Here is a 21,724-nt window from a genome sequence, read left to right as displayed (position 1 = left end):
CCCAGGGTGAATTATGATCACATTGTAATCACACACACCCCCCAATGAAATTGCACATCACCAGATCAAATGTCAGCATTACTGAGGTGTTCAATGATCCTTAGCATTTTTTTTTTTAGAATTAGTACTTCAAACTGTCAGTAATTTTCTAGACACGCCAGGCTTTGAACAATCAAATCCTTTGTCAATGTCAGTTGACCTGCTCCAAGTAGATTTTTGCTTCCTGGTGCACTTATGTTAATTTGAAATCACTTGAGTGTCATGCCTGAAATTACAATGTGAATTATAAGAATAAATGCACAGCATTTATGTCATTTCATGTGACAATGGAGAAGCTATTTCCAGCTTTGTGTGATGGCCGTACATGATTGAGTTCACAGCATGACTATTCTCAGTTGTGGTACTCAGAATGATAGTGCATGTCATCTAAAATAACTTTGCTTCCATTAACTTTCTTGTTCCCCCTCGAGTTCTCGTTTAGCTAACTTTTTTTTACTTGCTGAAGACTATTTGCTATGTGAAAAAGGCCTCAGTCACAGAATGACCCGGTTCACACAACACAACAGCCTGCTGTGGCTTAACTTAGCCAGTGGGCGCTGCTGTGTCATGGGAGCCCTTTCTGCATGGTGTCCGTGGCCGCCCCTGCTTGCTGTGGTTTGCCGTGTCTTGCGAACACAGCATCGTGGATTGTTTGAAGGGGAAGACAACCCTCAAATAGCCCCCTAAACATGCTAGGGCTTATTGGAGGGTTGTCTGCCGCTTCAAACAACCCACGATGCCAGGTTTGCATGACATGGTAAGCTACAAGCATGTTGCTGTTTGCATATTCCAGATGGCAGCCAGCACTGTCTGCTAAGCCCCACAGGGCAATTAACCCATGCTGGCTTAGTGTTACATGCAAACAACCTCATTTTCCCTGCAGTTCTATCCCGTGTGGTTGTGGTATGCCTGTGTGTGTACCATAACCCCTTTGGAAGGGACAGTACCAGTTGGGTGGCAAAAGACCTGCCAACATGTTTGCTATATTTACACACACACAGTGCAGCCACATGGGATAGAGCCATAGAATAGTGGCTCCCACGTCGGTTGTTAAGTGTATGAAGGGGGCACTGAACTATTTGTGTTTTCCCTCCACAATCATCTCAGTTATTCGCCTTTCATGCTCTACCATGCTACAGTCATCATTTACCACAGTTCCAGGTTTGTTTGTTTTACCTCAGTAGAAATGGTCATCAATAAGCCAGAAACCTGAATCAAGCAACTTTCACCTCACCAAATGTTGGTTAAAAAAAGATTTCTTTTAATGTCATTGCTCCTGCACTTTTAACTATAGTCTGATATGCAGCAATTAAGCAGTTGATGCTTTCTGCAACGTTTTTATTTACATGCCAAGAAAAGTTGCCTTCGCTGTAGATTAATCTCCACTAACCTGGCCTTGCTGGCTGGGAATGTTGGGTGTTGTAGTTGAACACATCTGGAGGGCACCAGGTTGGTTGCTATAGAGGCTACAGGGCCAGTAAAAAAAAAGGTTGGCAGCCCTAAACTATACGAAAGAAAAGACCCATGAAGGAAAATACCAATTCCACCTTCTGGAATTGAAATATATTTCTAAGTTAGGATACAGTACAATAATCTTCCTTGCTTTGAGCGTTGGCTAGGGGGTTGCCTTTTTTTAAACCCAGAAGACCCCCCCACTTAAGAAAAACACTATGTCGTCATGTAACATTGTTCTCAGAGGCTTGGGTGGAATGCACCCCATAGCTGGCACTAAAGGTTGCCATTTTTTATCCTAGAAACCTCCATCGGAGTGATGATACATCACACTGTAGCATTGTTCTCAGGGTTTTTGGGGGGGGAGGCACTGGAAGGAACACAACAGTTTCACACGCTACCCCAGCCCCAATTTTGCACACAGATACCCATTTTGCTTCAAACTATCCAAACACAGCCAAAAGTTCTTAAGCCCAGCTCTAGACACCACCGCCATAGCTAGATGCTGCATACCCAAGCTCAGAATATTTTGCAAATGATCTTGCTGAGACCTTTTCCAATTTTCTCCTTAACATGCCCAAATAAGCTGTTTTGAGAAGGCCTCAGTGACAGTGTATGTCATGGTAGCCAGGTGGAGACCTCCATGATCTTTTGAGGATTGGAGCCTACACTGTTTTGTAAATAATGCACCTTCTAGAAGTAAAATGGAGTCTCATGATTCAAGAAGCCGCTGTCTTAACTGGCAGCACAATTCTGTGCATGCCTACTCAGAAATAAGTTCCACTGAATTCAACAGAGCTTAATCCTGGGCGTGCATAGGGTTGCAGCCATTGCTCTCAAGCATTCTCACCATCCTGGCTTTTCACATAATGGTCCAATGGATATCATTGGTCGCACTGTATGTGTAATCCTGCATTAAAGCACCTACAACATGTGGATGTTTGTTTTGTTATTGAAAATCTCAGACAATGATGAATATTCTGGCTGTTTTCTTGTGAACTAAAAAAAGCACAATATCAGTGACTGCTGGTACAGTGGTTTTGTAATGAGACAATACTGAGTATTTAAGTATGTCTGTGTGCGTGTGTGTACATGTCTATTAAAATCTGATTTTAAAAATGCAGTTATATATGACTCACGCATTTGTGTATTGACTTTGATTGACATTTGTCAGCTAAACCAGAATAAAATGATTTCCGTGTAAATACCACAGCTTGGCTAACCTCTCTTCTTTTAATAAAGGGCTTTTCTAGACGAGGCTTTTATTGTGCATTCGCCATTCCTCACTCATGCTAGTTTATGGGTGCTTTAGACAACTTTGTCATTCTCCTGTGCTTTCCAAGCATTTTTGTGGGATAGTTTAACCAGGGAAAATCTCACATTTTGGGGAATGGTGGAATCCAACACTAGTGCAGCTGTGCAATACCACAGCGCCACCTAGAGGTTATACAATGGGAGGTACAAAAAGGCAGAAAAGGAAAAATGCATGTACAGATCCAATCTTAATCCCACAAAGAATCCAGAAGCAGAAGCAGCAAGTGAAAAGCCTAATCTAGAAAAGCCCTCAGCGAAGCAGGAACTAGTATTTACTGATTTCCTTGAATGTATAACAACACTCAGAGTTGCTTAAAAGTTTGATATCGCAGAAGAGCTTCCCCTTATCATTGAAGCTTGAGCTTTAAAGAATTATTTTACTGAAATCTAGTGGGACACAGTGACTAGGAGAAGATCTTGCTTTAAATCTCACCTCAGCCACAAACTCACTAGAAGGCGGTTTCAGGCAAATTGCGATCCTTTACTCCCCACATAAATTAAATATGAAGATAATACTGGCCTACTTTACATGTGGTTATAAGCATGTGCTGAGATAATTATGTAAATCACTTTGAATACTTGAAATATGCTATATAAATGCTAATTATTAATAGGAAGCTGCCTTATACTGAGCCAGACCCTTGGTCCATCCAGCCCAGTGTTGTCAACGCTGACTGGCAGCAATGGCTCTCCAGGGTTTCAGGCAGGTGTTTTTCCAGGCCTTCCTGGAGATGCTGGGGATCAAACCTGGAACCTTCCGCATGCCAAGCAGGTGCTCTACCACTGAGCCACACCCCTCCCTATCGCTGGTATATGCTCTTTCCTCACTGGCTGACTAGCCTATTGTTCCCACCTTCTTCTCCTTCCCTACTGTTATGTTATTGGGTGGGATGACCCATCTGACTAATCCAGGAAAGAGAAAGAAGAAGGTGGGGGCAGGGGAACAACTGGGCCAAACAGGACAGTGCTGGCTCCAGGTTTTTGAGGGCCCTTGGGCAAGACACCCTCAGTAGGCCCCCTCCCTCAGTGAGTCTGCCTTCTCACTGCCACTGCCACTGCCACTCTTGCTCCTCTTCCTCCTTCTTGCTACTATTTGCTGGTTTGACAGGCAGGGAGGAAGTTGGAAGTGGCATCTACTTCTGCTCTCCACCACCACCATTGTCTGGGCCAGAACGAGAGGCAGGTGAACAAGCAGGTTGCAAGGGTGAAGAGGAGGAGCAAATCCCAGGGATTTTGGGAACATAAGAAGCTGCCTTATACTGACTCAGACCATTGGTCCACCTAGCCCAGTATCGTCAACACTGACTGGCAGCAATGGCTCTCCAGGGTTTCAGGCCTACCTGGAGAGGCTGGGGATGGAAGCTGGAACCTTCTGCATGCAAAGCGAGGGCTCTTCCACTGAGCTATGGCCCCTCCCTATAATTAGGACTGTAATTATAGGTAATTACATAATTACACAACTATAATTAATAACAGGTGTTGTATTCAGGAGCAGTGATGTAAATGTGCAGAGCTCCCTCAAGTACAACCCAGCCTCCACCTTGCTCACTCCCCTCAGCTAAGAGACAGCCTGCTGCAAGCCTGTATTAAGACCTCTGTTAGCCTCCCAATACAAAGCCCTAATTAGTAACCATATAAAGCTTTATTAATAACCTGTTAAGTTGCCAATTCCTGTGTTGTCAGGAATTCAACAGTCAACACTAAGAGTTTAAAAACAGCTTAAAACCTGCCCTCTCATTAAAGTTAGCCAAGAAGGGTAATTGTTTATTTAAAAAATAACTGAATAGACCTCCCGTATTTGGGTGCAGGTGTCATCTCAGTGCAGGAGGAGAAATATGAGGCCCACTGCGTCCATTGAAATATACCGCAGGTGGGATATACATGTAATAACAATTTTTTGAAAAACGTACAGCACCCTGAGCTCCTTGGGGGAAGGAAGAGATAAAAAAGGAATTAACAGACAAATCAACCTAACCCCTGCACAACCCCAAATCTATTCCTCTATGCAATATTAAATTGACTTGGATAATAGAGCTTCTTCACAGAAGGCTTATTGGTATCATTCCATATCCAGCTGGCTCAAGAAGGTGGGTTTGTGTGCCTAATTAACACACCAGTTTTCTTGCTGCTGACCATTTGCCAAACTCTGGCCGTTCTCTCTTGCTAATCTATGCAACACTTCCCTTTTCGAGCTGGTTTTATTTCAACTGGCCAACTGCCTTAAAGGGCTGATTCCAAGGCTTGTCATGAATATGCAAGGCCACTTCAGGCTCTTCGGCAAACCACTGGCCAGCTCCCTTAGGTTTTCAACGAATTCTCATAAAGTTCCTTACAACTGCAAGCAGAGGTCAGGTCATGCTGCAGAAAGATGCAGAAGGCAAAAAAGCACTTCGTGCAGAACACAATTTAACTGCCAAGCAAGCTGATTCCTGATGCACCTCAAGCACACCAAATTCTCTGGGGAAATTACTTAACAATTAACACATGAAAATAACATTCCGGTCTACTTTGTTCTCCAGACAGGATGGGCTCGTTCAGTAGTTGGAAGAATGTTAAGATGCTATTCTCCATTTGTTCACAGAGAAGCTGCCACCTAGGGATGATGTTGCTAAATAAGATTTTATTTATGGTGTTGGTTTGACCTTTAAAACCCTATATGGTTCCAGCCCAGCCTATCTTAAGGAGCGCCTCCAGCAACACCAGACAGGCCGCTTAACAAGATCAGCCTCGGATGGCCTTCTCTCTGTCCCATCAGCCAGGACAGCTAGACTGGTGGGGACGAGGGAGAGGGCCTTTTCTGTGGTGGCCCCCACTCTGTGGAACTCCCTCCCTAGGGAACTCCGTCATGCCCCCTCTTTAATGAGCTTCCGTCGTGCATTAAAAATGTGGTTGTTCAGGCAGGCATTTGGGGTGGGTTAGGGTATTTTTTTTTTTAAATTATGGTAGAATTTTATTGTTTTAAATTGTTTTATGGTGTGTTGTACATCGCCCAGAGTGGCTGGGTGACCGGCCAGATGGGCGATTGATAAATTTAATAAATAAATAAATAATTTTATTTAATTATGCCGCCATTTTTGTTCTTAAAAGTTTCATTTGTTTGATTATTCATTGTACACTTTCCATTTGTTTTCATTAGTGATTCGGAACAAGTTCATTCAGTTTTGTTATTCATATCCATTTTTTGCAGTTTATTTCAATGGAAGATGTTGCCCGCCTTCTGTTGCTTCTAACTTGGGTGTTTTCTAGCCAAATGGCATGAAGTCCCTAGGAATTCCACTGCTCCTTCAAGGAATCAGACCTACTAAATTTCAGACAAGTAGGAAATTTTCTAGATCCCATTTTAGGTCTCTTAATTTCGTCTCATGTTGGCGCCAGGTTTTGAGGGCCATTGACCATAACACCCCAATGGGCCCCCTCCCTCAGTAGGTCTGCCTTCTTTGTCACCAGCTGCTGTTGCTTGTCCCCCTCTTCTCATCCTTGCCACTTGCTTGTTTGATAGGCGGAGCGCCAACGAGCAAGTACGTAATAGCATCTGCTCCTCCTCCTTACCACCATCGCTGTTGTCCAGGCCAGAGCAAGAGTCAGGTGAACAAGCAGGTTGCAATGGTGAAGAAGATGAGCAACTCCAAGGGGGTCTTCCCATTAGGCCCCTGCTGGGGTGTGAGCCCTAGGTAGGTGCCCAACCATGCCTACCCTTGGCGCCAGCCCCCTCTCCCCAGTAACCTTTCTGTGACCTGTACAGGCTGTTCTAATGTTTACATTCTTCATCCCATAGGAACAAGAAATTAATCAAACAAATCAAACAAATGAGAAACAAACAGATTTCTCATTCAGAAGTCATTTGTTTGAATTCCAATTTGTTTTTATAAATAAAAACCAAGGCAACAGATGGAGATAATTTGTTCCATTTTTAATTCATTTTAATTCATGCACACACACACATACACTCTCTACCCCAGGCTTGACCAAAGTGAGGGACGCACACACAAAGTGAAAGGTTTCCCAAATACCAATGTCCAGGGGGCTGGGAGAGAAATGCTTAAAATATTCATTCCCTGAGGGGACTTACCTTGACAGGTGGTAGCAGCAGCATTTTTTCTCTGTGTGTTCTCCCACAACGTTTCTGGAAGGCAGCTATGTCATGACATAGCATCATTTCAGAGGCATTATGGGGCAAGGGGAGAAAAGATGGTGATTTGCACAGGACATTGGGGGCTGCCATCACATTTTCCTCTCCATTTCTCCCTGCCCCACAGCCAATTTTTCAGTGAAAAAAAGCTGTGCTGAAAATCGCACCTCAGTTCTCACACACGCACAAAGCCTACAAAGACTTGGCATGTTTACAGTACATCAGGAACTACCTTGGTTTAAATCATACTCAGTCCCCAAGCATGGTCTGAAGGCACATAATGTAGCACCCTTGGTGAAGCCAAGTAGCTCTACTTAGAGCCTGCACAAGATAGTGGGGTCAAAGGTTAAAAAACAAAAGCACATTTGAGTGGGAATAGGGTAGATTGGGGTCCCCAATATGGCACCTATGGGTGCCATGGTGCCGGGGGGATCTCCAGGAGCACCCATGAAGCTCTCCACTCCCTGCCCCCTTATTAAAAAATTAAAATAAAATCCTTGGAAAATGTTAGAGCCATCTTCCTTCTCTCCTTTTCTAGCCTCACTGTTTCTATCTCCCACATCGTTTAACTCACTGTTTCTCCTTCTCTTAGCCTCTAGCCTTGCTCTGTCTCTGCCCCTTCACCTTCCTGTCCCCCCACCAGCCTCTAGCTTTGCTGTTTCTCTCCCCATCTCTTTACCTTGCTGTTTTTCCCCCTACCAGCCTTGCTCTTTCTCTCCCATCTACCCCTTTGCCTTGCTCTTCCTTCCTTCTTCTCAGCCTCTACCCTCACTGTTTCTCTCTCTCTCTCTCTCTCACACACACACACACACCCCTACCTCTTTAACTCACTGTTTCTCCTTCTCTTAGCCTCTAGCCTTGCTCTGTCTCTGCCTCTTTAACTCACTTTTGACTAGCTAGGCCCCTACTGCAGCCATGATGTGACTAGCCACATCCTCCGTGGGAGCCATTTTTAGTGGTACCCACAGCAACGTCTCAGACTCCCAAATGTGCCCATGAGTCCAAAAAGGTTGGGGACCACAGGGGTAGATCCACCACTGAAGTACGCTCTATTGGCTAGTGCTGTAATGTCCCAACCCTGGCTCTTCTTCCAGTTCCCAAAGCAGTTTTGCAACTGTGTTTTAAAACCCTAACCCTATTTGAACTTACATACGTATTTAAAGGCAAACAGCCCTCCCAATGAGTAACAAACTGAACACTCCCCTTCCTCCTACACTTTGGAAGGGCTGCCAGCCTCCATGTTCAAGGAAGGACATGTACTCCACCCACTTGAAACAAAACACTACTCTTCAGATATGTAACTGTCATGGAAATTGAGAAGCTGGAAGGAAGCCAGTCTCAGGCAGCAGGTAAAGAATCCACATTGCAACTTCTTTTTTCATGAAGTCTGCTTTGGTCCAAACTATGTTGACACAATACCCCCAACCTTAACCCCAGTGAAGACAAACACAAATGGTACTTAGGGCAGGAGTCAGCCTTTGCATGCCCCTGGAATTGTAGATTTTTGCTAGTGTGATTGTATTCTCCCACTCAAATGGCAAGCCCCCATCTGTGTTCTTGCTAGGGATGTATGGATTGTGTAAAATCCATTATGTCTGTGTTTCGTGGATCATCAGGCACCTTTTGTTCCGTCGTCTGCTCATCAACAGAACCGTACTTTTTTTAGTTTCTGAATTTGCACAAATGCACATTTGCACAAATTCCCCCATACAAAATGTGCGGATTCCCCCCAAATGCACAAAATCCCCCAAAATGTGCATTGTCACGCTTCATTCTATGGGGAAATGCACATTTCTGGCTGGTTTTTTTATTTTTTGCGTATTTTTCTACAATGAAATTTAAGCAAAATTGAGAAAGTTAGAAAAACAGTCCGCAAGTCCACAGAATCTGCCAGACAGAGGCCAAGCTGGTCCACTACAGAATCCACTGGTTGGATTCATCAAAATCCAAACTCATTTGGTTCTGTTGTGGATTTCTCTAACATCCCTAGTTCTTGCCTCTTGTAACTCATACAGGGGTCTCTCAGCTCCTTCCTCTCTGGGCCTGTCTGACATCTACTCTCTTATTGGAGGAAGTCACAAAAGTAGCCACATTGGCTTGATCCCAACAAGAAAACTGAGCACTGCAGAAGATAGATCAGGACCTACTGGGCAGATTGTTTAGGTATTTTGCATACATCAGCAAGAGTTTAACAGCAGCAACAGCTTCTCCCTTTCTAAATTATGCTGCTGAAATAAAGAAAGCTTAGGAAGAGAAGGGCTGCCAGTTCAGTTCTGGAACTGGAAACAATTTCCTGGGCTGACCATATGCTCACAGGCACCTTATTCCTTATTTTTAATTGAATGTTCACTGTCCATCACCAACTCTGAGAACTATTTTGCACCCGGTTACACTTGGTAGACCTTGAGGGCCAAGTAAAAACAAAGTAGAGACCACAAGCTTGAGGTTTGCCAACCCCCACCTTACGATACTGATCTCCCGCCCACATCTAAATCCCCTCCTGAAAACATAACAAACAAAACATAACATAACACCAAAGCCAGAAAGTTGTTATCGGAGTACTTCCATTTATTTATTTTTTAATTCAACATAATTCTCCATAAAAACGTACTGAACATAGGTCAGAAACCTAAAGCCAGAAAGCAGCAGAAACAGCTTGAGATAAATTGCACAGAGCTGCAAGAACTGAATCGTGAGCACATCGACACGATCAATTTTTTAAGATAAAGAAGTTTGTTTTCTGAATGGAATGAAAGGAGGCGAAGGAAGAAACAGACGGGTCAAGTTGCTTCAAACTACCAAGCGGGATCCAGGGACGTATTTAGTGTCTGTCCATATGTTGGTTTCCCCGTTGTTGCTCATGCGCCTCTTGCACTGATAGCAACGACGATACCTTGCACACTGGTCGAGTAGCAGGAGTTTGTCCCCGGCACTGTAGTTAAAGGAAATAACAGTGCAGCAAAAGCAATGAGCATCCTTGATGAGAAATACCAGTTACCCACCCATTCTCAAAGCCAGAGTATCCGCTGCAACTCATTAGAATTGTATCTGCTTAGGGCAGGGATGTCGAACCTTTTTCAGCCGAAGAGCCAAATTCCATTTGGGGGAAGCTCCCAGCGGCCACTTTCCAGCAGTGGATGGGAGCGGGAGGAGCTAAAGACAAAGGTGGGGGACCCAAAAACCAGCATAGTTTAGCTTAAACCTCTTCCTGCCAGTAACTAAGCCTGAGGAGAGGCATTTCAACCTTTTAGAATGCTGGAAAAAACTGCACAAAAACCATGAAACCACCCAGCAACTGATGGCCAGGGGTGGGGCCATGGGGAGGAGGTATGGCCTTCTGAGGAACCCTGGAGGGTCACACTGAGACCCCAGGAGGGCTGGAGTTGGATGGGGGTGCAGTTCAGTGGTAAGGCACCTGATTTACATGCAGAGGGTCCCAGGTTCAACCCCAGCATCTCCAGCAAAATGACCAAGGTCTTAGGCTAAGTTCACATGGTCTTTGATCATTTACCTGGAGATGCTGGGGGTTGAACCCGAGACCTTCTGCTGCCAGTTGGAGCAGACAACACCAGGCTGATGGACCAAGGCAGCTTAGAATAGCAGTCTGGTGCTTTTACTGATATTTGTGAACTACCCTGAAGGCTGTTTTGAGCCATGCTGGGGAGGTATAATTTTTTATTTTTAGGATATGTATTTGTCTTCAGCACTCAGTGCTCGTAAGCAGGGCATCGAGTAGTAATATCAGAGCACAGGAAGAACAGAAGAACATAGGAAGCCGTCTTATACCAAGTCAGACCTTGGGAGATGCAGGGATAGAGTGCATTCATAGATTATCCTGACACTGCCACACAAGTGGCAGCTTTCAGTTTAAGAACCTCAGTACATAAAACAGCACGCTGTTCACGCAGCGGCCAACCCGCTGTCGCGCAGAAACCCACAAGCAGGACACGAGTGCAAGAGCACCCTCCCACCCATGCTCCCAAGCAACTGGTATACATAGGCATACTGCCTCTGATACTGGAGGTACTGGAGTTTCACTCTAGGAGTTCAAGCTCCTTGTCACTCTAGTCTTGCGCCTGGCTCTTGGGCCAGCCCAGAGAGGCAAAAAATGCGGGTGGGTCTCCACATTGATCTTTACCGTCGAAAGAGCTTCTCTTCATAATCCCGTTGCCTTTTCATCCCAGCACTCTTCCGCCAGTCGTCTTGCACAGCTAAGTTCATCTGGAAGATCTTCTCAAACCGCTCACCTCTTTCAGCCATCCACCTAGAAAAGCCGGGGGAGGAAATTCAGATGCTGACTACCTGCAGATCAATCGCCCTTCCCCATGGTTAGCAAAATCAGAATGAACTGTGCAAAGCAAGAAATGTTATGCACATTTGTGGAGGTCTCCAAAAGAGTGCACACGCACACGCGCACACAAAGAGATGCGCTGCATGACCAATGAACAGTGCAGTAAACAATCCAGGTCCTAGATTTTTGCATATAACAACTCTACAATTATGAATGCATTATAAGTATTTATATACAATCCAAAGACTGAAAGACTGGGAAAGACTGAAGGCCAAAGGAGAAGGGGACGGCAGAGGATGAGATGGCTAGATAGCATCACCGATGCAATGAATATGGACTTGAGCACGCTCCGGGAGAGAGCGCAGGACAGGAAGGCCTGGCAAGCTGTGGTCCATGGGGTCACGAAGAGTCGGACACAACTGAACGACTGAACAACAACACAATCCAAACACAATTCAAATAAGTATTTTTGATACATACATAACTTCATATTTCTCATGGAATCCCTGTTCACATCATGTGGAACACCAGGGTTCCACGGAACACAGTTTGGGAAACACTGCAGTAAACAGTATGCAATATGAAACACTTAGCCAGCTGCAGAACCAAGATCATCCAGGCTGGCAACAACTGTGATCCATTATCATAACGTCAGATACGATTTCAGCTGCCATACTTGCACAAGCTAGCCACAGTCAGATCTTTCCCACCAATTAGGAATTCTAGTTTAGGGCAAGAATATCTGTCTTATTAGATCAGGGATGGGCAACATACGACCCATGGGCTGTATAACTCCTCGGTCCTTTTTGCAGCCCCCTCAGTCTCCACCACTGTCATTGAATTTGCTGCCCAAAAGCTCAATTTTCCCTTTAAAATGAGACACATGGCCAAAAGAAACCTCCCAGGGCAGCCCAGGCACCAAAAGGAACCTCCCAGGGCAGCCCAGGCACCAAAAGAAACCTCCCAGGGCAGCCCAGGCACCAAAAGAAACCTCCCAGGGCAGCCCAGGCACCAAAAGAAACCTCCCAGGGCAGCCCAGGCACCAAAAGAAACCTCCCAGGGCAGCCCAGGCACCAAAAGAAACCTCCCAGGGCAGCCCAGGCACCAAAAGAAACCTCCCAGGGCAGCCCAGGCACCAAAAGAAACCTCCCAGGGCAGCCCAGGCACCAAAAGAAACCTCCCAGGGCAGCCCAGGCACCAAAAGAAACCTCCCAGGGCAGCCCAGGCACCAAAAGAAACCTCCCAGGGCAGCCCAGGCACCAAAAGAAACCTCCCAGGGCAGCCCAGGCACCAAAAGAAACCTCCCAGGGCACCCAACCTTGAAATCTGCTGGAAAGACCATAATGCAACCATTTCCGTTCTTACTGCTTCCTTGCCCTTTGAATCATGTCTGCTGCTCTTCTCTGATCAACCAGCTGGCTGAGGATTGCTGCCCGCTTGCGGTCGGCAGCTGCCTGCAACTGGGATTTGGAATATTCCCGGGCGCGTTTCCTTCTTTCCTCCATTTTTTCATGATTCATGTCGTTCTTCCCAAAGATGACCTCAGCTGAATCAGGCTCGCACTGTGGCACCGGGGCTGGCCTCATCTTTATCTGTGTCCAAATTAAGGAGGACATTTAATCACAAAAAGGAGCCTCAGTCACAACTCTTACATGCTTGTTACGCAAGCAGGCAGAAGCAGGGATCTAAAAAACCCCTCATGCACATCTGTCTTATTTGTGAAGACAGAACATGTGCCTATATTGCTATGTGTAGGAGCATGGGGAACACATTGCCGACTGTGGTTTCCCAAGCAACACACACAAAGAGACATAAGCCTCCAATGCATGATCGGGGGGGGGGGGGGATTATTTAAAATTATGATCCAAACTATGTTCCAAACTCTGGCTTCCCAAGCAACACACACAGAGTAAAAGAGACATAAGCCTCCAATGCATGATCGGGGGGGGGGGGGTATTTAAAATTATGATCCAAACTATGTTCCAAACTCTGGTTTCCCAAGCAACACACACAGAGTAAAAGAGACATAAGCCTCCAATGCATGATCGGGGGGGGGGGGGTATTTAAAATTATGATCCAAACTATGTTCCAAACTCTGGTTTCCCAAGCAACACACACAGAGTAAAAGAGACATAAGCCTCCAATGCATGATCGGGGGGGGGGGGGATTATTTAAAATTATGATCCAAACTATGTTCCAAACTCTGGTTTCCCAAGCAACACACACAGAGTAAAAGAGACATAAGCCTCCAATGCATGATCGGGGGGGGGGGGGATTATTTAAAATTATGATCCAAACTATGTTCCAAACTCTGGTTTCCCAAGCAACACACACAGAGTAAAAGAGACATAAGCCTCCAATGCATGATCGGGGGGGGGGGATTATTTAAAATTATGATCCAAACTATGTTCCAAACTCTGGTTTCCCAAGCAACACACACAGAGTAAAAGAGACATAAGCCTCCAATGCATGATCGGGGGGGGGGGTTGGGATTATTTAAAATTATGATCCAAACTATGTTCCAAACTCTGGTTTCCCAAGCAACACACACAGAGTAAAAGAGACATAAGCCTCCAATGCATGATCGGGGGGGGGGGGGATTATTTAAAATTATGATCCAAACTATGTTCCAAACTCTGGTTTCCCAAGCAACACACACAGAGTAAAAGAGACATAAGCCTCCAATGCATGATCGGGGGGGGGGGGGGATTATTTAAAATTATGATCCAAACTATGTTCCAAACTCTGGTTTCCCAAGCAACACACACAGAGTAAAAGAGACATAAGCCTCCAATGCATGATCGGGGGGGGGGGGGATTATTTAAAATTATGATCCAAACTATGTTCCAAACTCTGGTTTCCCAAGCAACACACACAGAGTAAAAGAGACATAAACCTCCAATGCATGATCGGGGGGGGGGGGATTATTTAAAATTATGATCCAAACTATGTTCCAAACTCTGGTTTCCCAAGCAACACACACAGAGTAAAAGAGACATAAGCCTCCAATGCATGATCGGGGGGGGGGGGATTATTTAAAATTATGATCCAAACTATGTTCCAAACTCTGGTTTCCCAAGCAACACACACAGAGTAAAAGAGACATAAGCCTCCAATGCATGATCGAGGGGGGGGGGGGTTATTTAAAATTATGATCCAAATTTTTGCATTTCCCAACAACAACAAAAAAGCTTAAAATCTGTTGCCATGAACAGTTTCTAAATTGTACATTCAATCTTCCCGATAAAAGTTTTCAAGCAATAAAGTATTGCCACATTCAACACTTCATAGCTGGGTTTAGAAAACAAATCCACCCTAAAACCAAACAGCATTTATGATTGGGATGGGGATAGTAAGAACTGAGGAGAGAGAGGGACGACCTGATTCATGCACTGAACACCCTCTAAGGCTGCAATCCTAAATGCACTTCCTAAGGAGTAAGCCTCATTGAACACAGTGAGACTTACTTCCAAGTGAACTCATGCAGGATTGTGCTGTAATGTTGTATGCAAAGCCGACAGTGGCCTGCCAAGGGTAATGACATCATCACGCATACGGAACAACAGGCTAGGGTGGCCATGTGTGCTCTTGTACAGAGGAACAGTCCTCTATTTGAAAGTGTCCTCTATTTAAAGGTGTCCCATCCAAGTCAGGTTTAAAGAACTATAAGAAGGCAGAGGAGGGGTTCTAACGGAGGGTGCTGTTGCCCTCGTGTCCTGTTTGTGGGTTTCCCATGGGCAGCTGATTGGCCACTGTATTAACAGAATGCTGGACTAGATGGACCCTTGGTCTGATCCAGCAAAGTTCTTCATATGTTTGTATCATAGAATCATAGAATAGGAGGGCTGGAAGGGGCCCTATAAGACCATTGAGTCCAACCCCCTGCTCAGTGCAAGAATCCAAGTCAAAGCATCCCTGGCAGATGGCTGTCCAACCTCATCTTGAATGCCTCCAGTGTGGGAGCGCACAGTCAGGACGTTTTTCCCGATGTTCAGCCAGAATCTGGCTTCCTGTAACTTGAGCCCATTATTCCGTGTCCTGCACTCTGGGATGATCGAGAAGAGACCCTGGCCTTCTTCTCTGTGACAACCTTTCAAGTACTTGAAGAGTGCTATCATATCTCCCCTCAGTCTTATCTTCTCAAGGCTAAACACGCCCAGTTCTTTCAGTCTCTCCTCATAGGGCTCTGTTTCTAGTCCCCTGATCATCTTCGTTGCCCTCCTCTGAACCCTCTCCAGCTTGTCTGCATCATTGGTAAAGTGCGGTGCCCAGAACTGGACACAGTACTCCAGATGAGGCCTAACCAGTGCTGAGAACAGGGGAACTAGTACTTCACATGATTTGGAAGCTATACCTCTATTAATGCAGCCCAAAAGAGCATTTGCCCTTTTTGCAGCCACATCACATTGTTGGTTCATATTCAGCTTGTGATCGACAACAATTCCAAAATCCTTCTTGCTTGCAGTGTTGTTGAGCCAAGTATCCCTCATCTTGTAACTGTGCCTTTGGTTTCTTTTTCCTAGGTGCAGAACTTGGCATTTGTCCCTCTTAAATTTCATTCTGTTGTTTTCTGCCCACCGCTCCAGCCTATCAAGATCCCTTTGAATTCTGTTTCTGTCTTCCAGGTACTAGCCATCCCGTCCAGTTTTGTGCCATCTGAGAATCTGATACGCATTCCCTGTTGCCCAGCAACAGGAGTACTTGGAAAGGAGACCCAGGTCACCTGCTCACAGGCTTCCCCACTATGGTGAGATGTAGTACATTCCTATTTAAGTTGTAATAGCCATTTCTAAATTCGCATTTATACATATAAATTAGCATTTGCAAATTTAATGGGAACCGGTATCCCTTTTTGTCCTCCTTTTTGGCATGGCATGAGCGGCTACCCTGCTCAGTAGAGATATGCCATCATCTGCCTCTTTCACCGTCAACAGGACGAAAGTAAGTACTGCCCGAGAAGTGACTGGAGCCCCTCTGGAAGTGACTGTCCACACATTCCCAGAACATCTGCACTGACCCCGCCCAACTCCATGGGCTCCTCCCCCAGACCTTTGTGTGTCTGGCAGAAAGTCTGAAGGCAGAACCTGCACATGTTTGGCTGAATGTACATAGGCTCCTCCATGTCATTGGGAACGGCCAATCATGCAAGACTCCTGATCCTTCACCTCAGGTCCCCCGTCAACCCTTTCGCTTATTGCACGAATGTCTGGAGCTGGAGCTGGAGCTGGAGCTGGGGGGGGGGGCACAGTGGGGGCAGAACCAGCACACGCAGGCCGCTTCTTGGAACACGGGGAGGGCAGTTTCTGAAGGGGGCTTGGGTTCACCCCATAACGCAAACCATCCGCTTATTTTGGATATGTACTGTGGAGGAAAGCCACCTTGAATTTTCGTTTTCATTAAATTTTCCAGAGGGAGGACCCAGCCTGCTTCTCTGCGTAGCTCTATTCAGTTAGGCTGCAATCCTTTATCCACTCACCTGGGAGTAAGCCCCATTGAACTCAATGCGACTTGTTTCTGAGTAGACATGTATAGGACTGTGCTGTTAGAGTTTGCAGCCCTCGTGTTTTACCTGCGTGTCCAACGCCCTCCTATAACACTGCATTTCCTCCATTTTGTCCTTCAGATATTTTGTTCTTTGGGCAGCTAACCTAGAAAAAGAGACACATGACTAGGATTAAACCAATTGCATTTCAGTAAGATTTACTCTTGGCCAGGGGCTGACGTGGCGAAGGCCGGCTTAAAGGAACGGCTCATCCCCAAAGACTTACTCTTCAGCCAGCTGCACTTGCTCCAGGCGGTCTATAAGGTCCTGATCCTGCTTCTGCTTCATTTCTCTTGCTGCCTTGTCCTCTAGTTGCTTCCCCAGCTGTTGTGAATACTCCTCTTGCTTTTGTTGAAGCGTGGAGCTAAGTGGCCTCTTCTCAAAAATGAAGGATTTCTGTCAATGGAAGAGGCACCTATCTGTGTATGAACAAGAACAACTCACGCAGTCCTGGGCAAATGAAAAGTTAAGGGATTCCTCGAAATTGTACACGAAGGTGAACTTTTCATAAACTGGGTTGGTTTCAGAAAGGCAATATAGAAATTAGATTGTATTATAATATTGGTTATGCACATGCACCCCACTTCCAAGCAGTGAGATGTTTCAGGGGTTCCAGCACTTACTTAGTGTCCTTAGCCAGAGGTCACTAGAGACCAGTGGAAGCTGGTGGCTCTGATTTCGGTTGGGCTGTGAATTCATTCTGGGTTTTAGCCAAAACTCTAAAGGAGCTTTCCAAAGTGCTGAACCCTATCCCCAAAATGGGTTCAGCACCTTGGACACCTCCTTTAGAGTTCTGGCTGTTTCTGACTAAAACCCAGAACGGATTCACACCCCCACTGAGATCGGTGTCACCAGCCTTCTGCTGGAGACTTATGGTGTTTCTCTGATACAAGGTTCATGGTCATAGTGCCATAGGATTGCCATAGGATTTCTTGCAGAGAACAAAGTTAGCTCTCTACCTCCTTTTCAGATCCAGTTCCAGCACAGATACACACGCACAGTTTGTTTCTGTTGTTCTCACCCCAGGCTCAATTTGCACATTCTTTAAGGAGTACGGGAACAGAAAGATAAGCGTCCTCCCAGAACAATCTGTGGGCCAGGTCACACGATCACCACATCCCACTGTGGCTTATTTAAACCACAGTGGGTTGTGGCATGGGTGGGCAACCATTTTGAATATTCAGCCCCTGGTGGGTGGTTAACACGGTTTGTCATGTCATCCGAATGCAGGCAGCAGGAGTTGTTTGAGGGTTAAACAACCTACAACAGACCATGGGTTAAGCCTCAAACAACCCTTGCCACCCAGGTTCAGATGGCCCGACAAACCATAATGTAATGATCTGGGGTTCTGATTCTGTCAGGTCCCAGCCAAAAATAGATTATTTTGATTACCAAGATGAAAGAAAGTAACTTGTGCAAAAGGATGACCGCTTATTGATAGAAAATAAATGTAGAATATACATGCAAAGCAAGTCTGCACCTCTCCTCAGCCAATGAAACTGTTACAGCTGGAAGGTCTATCTGGAACCCCAAGATAGATGGAGAAGCCGTTCCTAAGGCCACAAGTTTCTTCAAGATGGCTGTGCACACGTTACCCCTTGAAGCAAGGCCAACACTCAAAGCCTGTGGACTGGATCTTATACACTTTCCTGCTAGATGCTCACCTCTAGCTCATGAGTTGACAGGCAGGCCGGCACACATACATTTAGGAGAAGGGGGGCTTCCCCTGCTCAAAGCATTCTAGCCTGGGAAACTAATTGCTTTTCTTAAAAGAAGGAGAGGCCTCAACAGTCCAGCTGCTGGGAGGGAGCTCCCAGTTCCTCTGTGAGAATCGAGGCAACACATCCTTATCTCTTTAATTGGGCAAAGGCTGAACAGTGTCTAAATGTTGACATATGGAGCTATACTTGCTTGGAACCAATTAAGGCCTGGTGTAAAAGGCCTGCTTGCTTAACCATAAAACTGCTGGTTAAGCTAAATTATACAGGTCTACTACCAGTATCTAAGATCTCTGTGAAGTCCACTTTTTTGCTTATTAACCAGCTCACTACACATGGCTACCCCCCACCCCCGGTTCATAGAATCATAGAATAGTAGGGTTGGAAGGGGCCTATAAGACCATCGAGTCCAACCCCCTGCTCAATGCAGGAATCCAAGTCAAAGCACCCCTGACAGGTGGCTGTCCAGCCTCATCTTGAATGCCTCCAGTGTGGGAGAGCCCACCACCTCCCTAGGTCATTGGCTCCATTGTCGTATTGCCCTAACAGTCAGGACATTTTTCCTGATGTTCAGCTGGAATCTGGCTTCCTGTCACTTGAGCCCATTATTCCGTGTCCTGCACTCTGGCATGATGGAGAAGAGATCCTGGCCTTCCTCTCTGTGACAACCTTTCAAGTACTTGAAGAGCGCTGTCATATGTTTAATATGAATATTCAAAATTTGAATATTCAAAATGGCTGCCAGCCCACATCACAACCCACTATGGTTTAAATAAGCCAAGGTGGGCTGCAGTGATCATACGAACCAGGTCAATCTCTGGCTATCTTTGAGGACGGCCACCTGTCAGCTAATCTCCATAATAGTTGGGAATCTGCCAGGCTAAACTTGCCCAACCAGTTTGATGTCTTCTAACAATCTCTTTTCACAGTCAGATTCACAAAGTTGGGGGATCTTTGAGAGATCATCAGACTAAGTCCAAACTGATAACAATATATTATAATAATAAATACCAGTGCAGAAGGAGCCTGGCCTCAAGTTATCCATGCCCTGGTAACCTCCAGGTTAGTGCTATACATGGGGCTTCCTTTGTTCAAAAACTGCAGTCAGTAATCTAGCAGCTGCATTCTGCACTGTCCAGAGCCCCGTTCATGTGTTAATCACGTGAAGAAGTTCCATGGGTATAAAGGAGCATCGGAGCTGTACTGTTGACCCTGGCTTGTAGTCCAAGATGGATGTCTGTGTCAGGATTGATCATCCTCCCCCCTTCGCAATCAACACTATGGAGACACAAAGCTTCACACTATTAGGGCTTTATTATGCTAAAGACTAGCTTTTCTACAATGCAGATTCAAGGAAGCTCTCTGACTGCCTCAGGCTCTGAACGACTAATCTGAGATCTCTATTAGGGGAGACGACCCTGAGGGTAGCGAAGTTGCCAACAGTTTGCCTGTGAACACTCATGGCCAAACTTGCCCCACAGAGATGCCCCTCCCTTAGGGCAGCTCCCTTCTATGCTGGCTTCTAAGAATGGCTATCCTGGCAGAGGATCTTAACCCCATCCCTAACTCCTCCTGTTTCTACTTGCGATGCTCTCTAGCATCTCTCAAGTCGCACCCCTCTTCCTCCTCGGAAACTTGAGTTCTCATGGTGGAGGGGGGAGGCAGTGACTCGGCCTGGGCTATCCATTTGTCAAAGCTTGGGGAAGAATCTCTCCCAGTGCCTTGGGGCTCTGGGGAAAGGTCATCCCCTGGGCTCTGTTCTAGCTGTTCCAACTCTGATTCTGAATCAGAGTCATCAGAAATCACAAGCAGCTTGAGCTCACCCCTGACAGTCTGCATAGTTGAAGCCTGCACATGTAGGTTTCCACACGAGTGGGAATCCAGTTTCTGTAGAGGCCTATGTACGTAGAGGCTTTAGCTATACAGATGACCAGACTCAATGCATGGATATGGGGGGGCAGGGCTGAGAAGCTTCATACCCTGCCTCATTCATGGAATTTTACAGGGGAGCGGTGTCCCAATGATGCCATCTTCCACTAGCTGCACAGTGCCTTTTGATTAGTAACACTAGGAACCCTCCATTTGGAAGCACCCATAGAGTTGCAATTCCAGAGTAAACTCCTAGTGTGGAAGCACCCTTTCTTCTATGAAACTCAAGGCCACATATATGGGATTCCCAAGCACTGACCAGACCCAGTCCTGTTTAGCTTTTGTAAGCCTTCAGACCATGCCATGCCTTCATGAAGAAGATCTGGACATAAATATTGGGAATTTCAAAAAGCAAAATAAAATGAAGGCCCTAAAACATGTCCACCCCCAAATAATGGATGATTTAAAATATATATATGTACCAGAAGCCCTCAATTCCCACACACCCTAGCAATAGAAAAGCAGGAACCAACACTCCAGCAACAACATAAACATATAAGGCAAATATGTAGAAAAAGTTACACCTTTGTAAACCGCCCAGAGAGCTTCAGCTATAGTGCAGTATAGAAATAATAATAATAATAATAATAATAATAATACACAGAACCAAACATGAATGGATCCTATTGCCACCACTTCCTTAGCACTCCCCGAGATAAGTAAATAGGTTGTGTTGTTGTTTTTCACTTCTCCTTGTTTACTTAAAATACGTCACTTTGCCCATATTTCAACTCACAGGAGCCTTAAAACCAAGATCTCTACTGGGGTGATGGAAATCAACAAAGATTCTATGGAAAATTATGCTTCAGAGGGTCCCTCACTCACCCATCTGACAAGTCTCCAATGTTTTCTGGGAGGGGGTCTTTGAAGGATTAAGCTAGCTCAAAATGTCTCCCTGTGTGAAGTGGAAACAAACTATCACTTTCGGCAGGAGGTAGTAGCGCAGCTAGAATACTGCATGCAAAGGTACGATCTTACGTAGGTTTCTGCAGGTTTTTCGTTCTTGTGGTTCCTGATAGCTTCAGCAACCCCGAGGTTAAAAGCCGCCACCTTCTGGCTCTGTTCTCGGTTTGTCATGATTCGCATCTATAGTTAAAGAGATTGTTAGATGTATTTGAGGTAAAAAGTGGGGTAAACGATACCAAAAGTGTATAGGAAAGCTCAGGTAAATAAAGATAAATACAACGTAATGCAATGCTTTCTCTCCTTCCAGCTTTCCTCTGATGTATTAGCTTTGCACCTGCAAGGAGACTTTGATACAAGGGATGCTTTTGAACAACCAATTTCCCAGATGCATTTGGAGATGGCAG

The 21,724-nt window shown here is 45.5% G+C and overlaps 1 protein-coding gene across 1 annotated transcript in view; it reads right to left on the bottom strand.

Moving 5' to 3' along the window:
* Positions 1-9,477: 9,477 nt before the first annotated feature.
* The window catches only part of CCDC81 (coiled-coil domain containing 81), a 37,145-nt gene continuing 24,898 nt past the window's right edge, over positions 9,478-21,724 (bottom strand). Inside the window, exons 10-15 of the mRNA XM_084842515.1 lie at positions 21,393-21,500; positions 16,994-17,163; positions 16,795-16,873; positions 12,591-12,817; positions 11,073-11,198; positions 9,478-9,866 (exon numbers count right to left, since the gene is read on the bottom strand). Coding sequence (XP_084698641.1) covers positions 9,725-9,866; positions 11,073-11,198; positions 12,591-12,817; positions 16,795-16,873; positions 16,994-17,163; positions 21,393-21,500 — 852 coding nt within the window. The 3' untranslated portion in view covers positions 9,478-9,724. The remainder of the gene's footprint in view (positions 9,867-11,072; positions 11,199-12,590; positions 12,818-16,794; positions 16,874-16,993; positions 17,164-21,392; positions 21,501-21,724) is intronic.

The sequence above is a fragment of the Heloderma suspectum genome, chromosome 3 (genome assembly GCF_057233095.1).
Source record: "Heloderma suspectum isolate Gila_16-S chromosome 3, 16-S_ref, whole genome shotgun sequence".
Classification (NCBI taxonomy): Eukaryota; Metazoa; Chordata; class Lepidosauria; order Squamata; family Helodermatidae; genus Heloderma; species Heloderma suspectum.
Note: the sequence above shows the minus strand (reverse complement) of the source record. Positions and strands in the feature narration are given on the sequence as shown.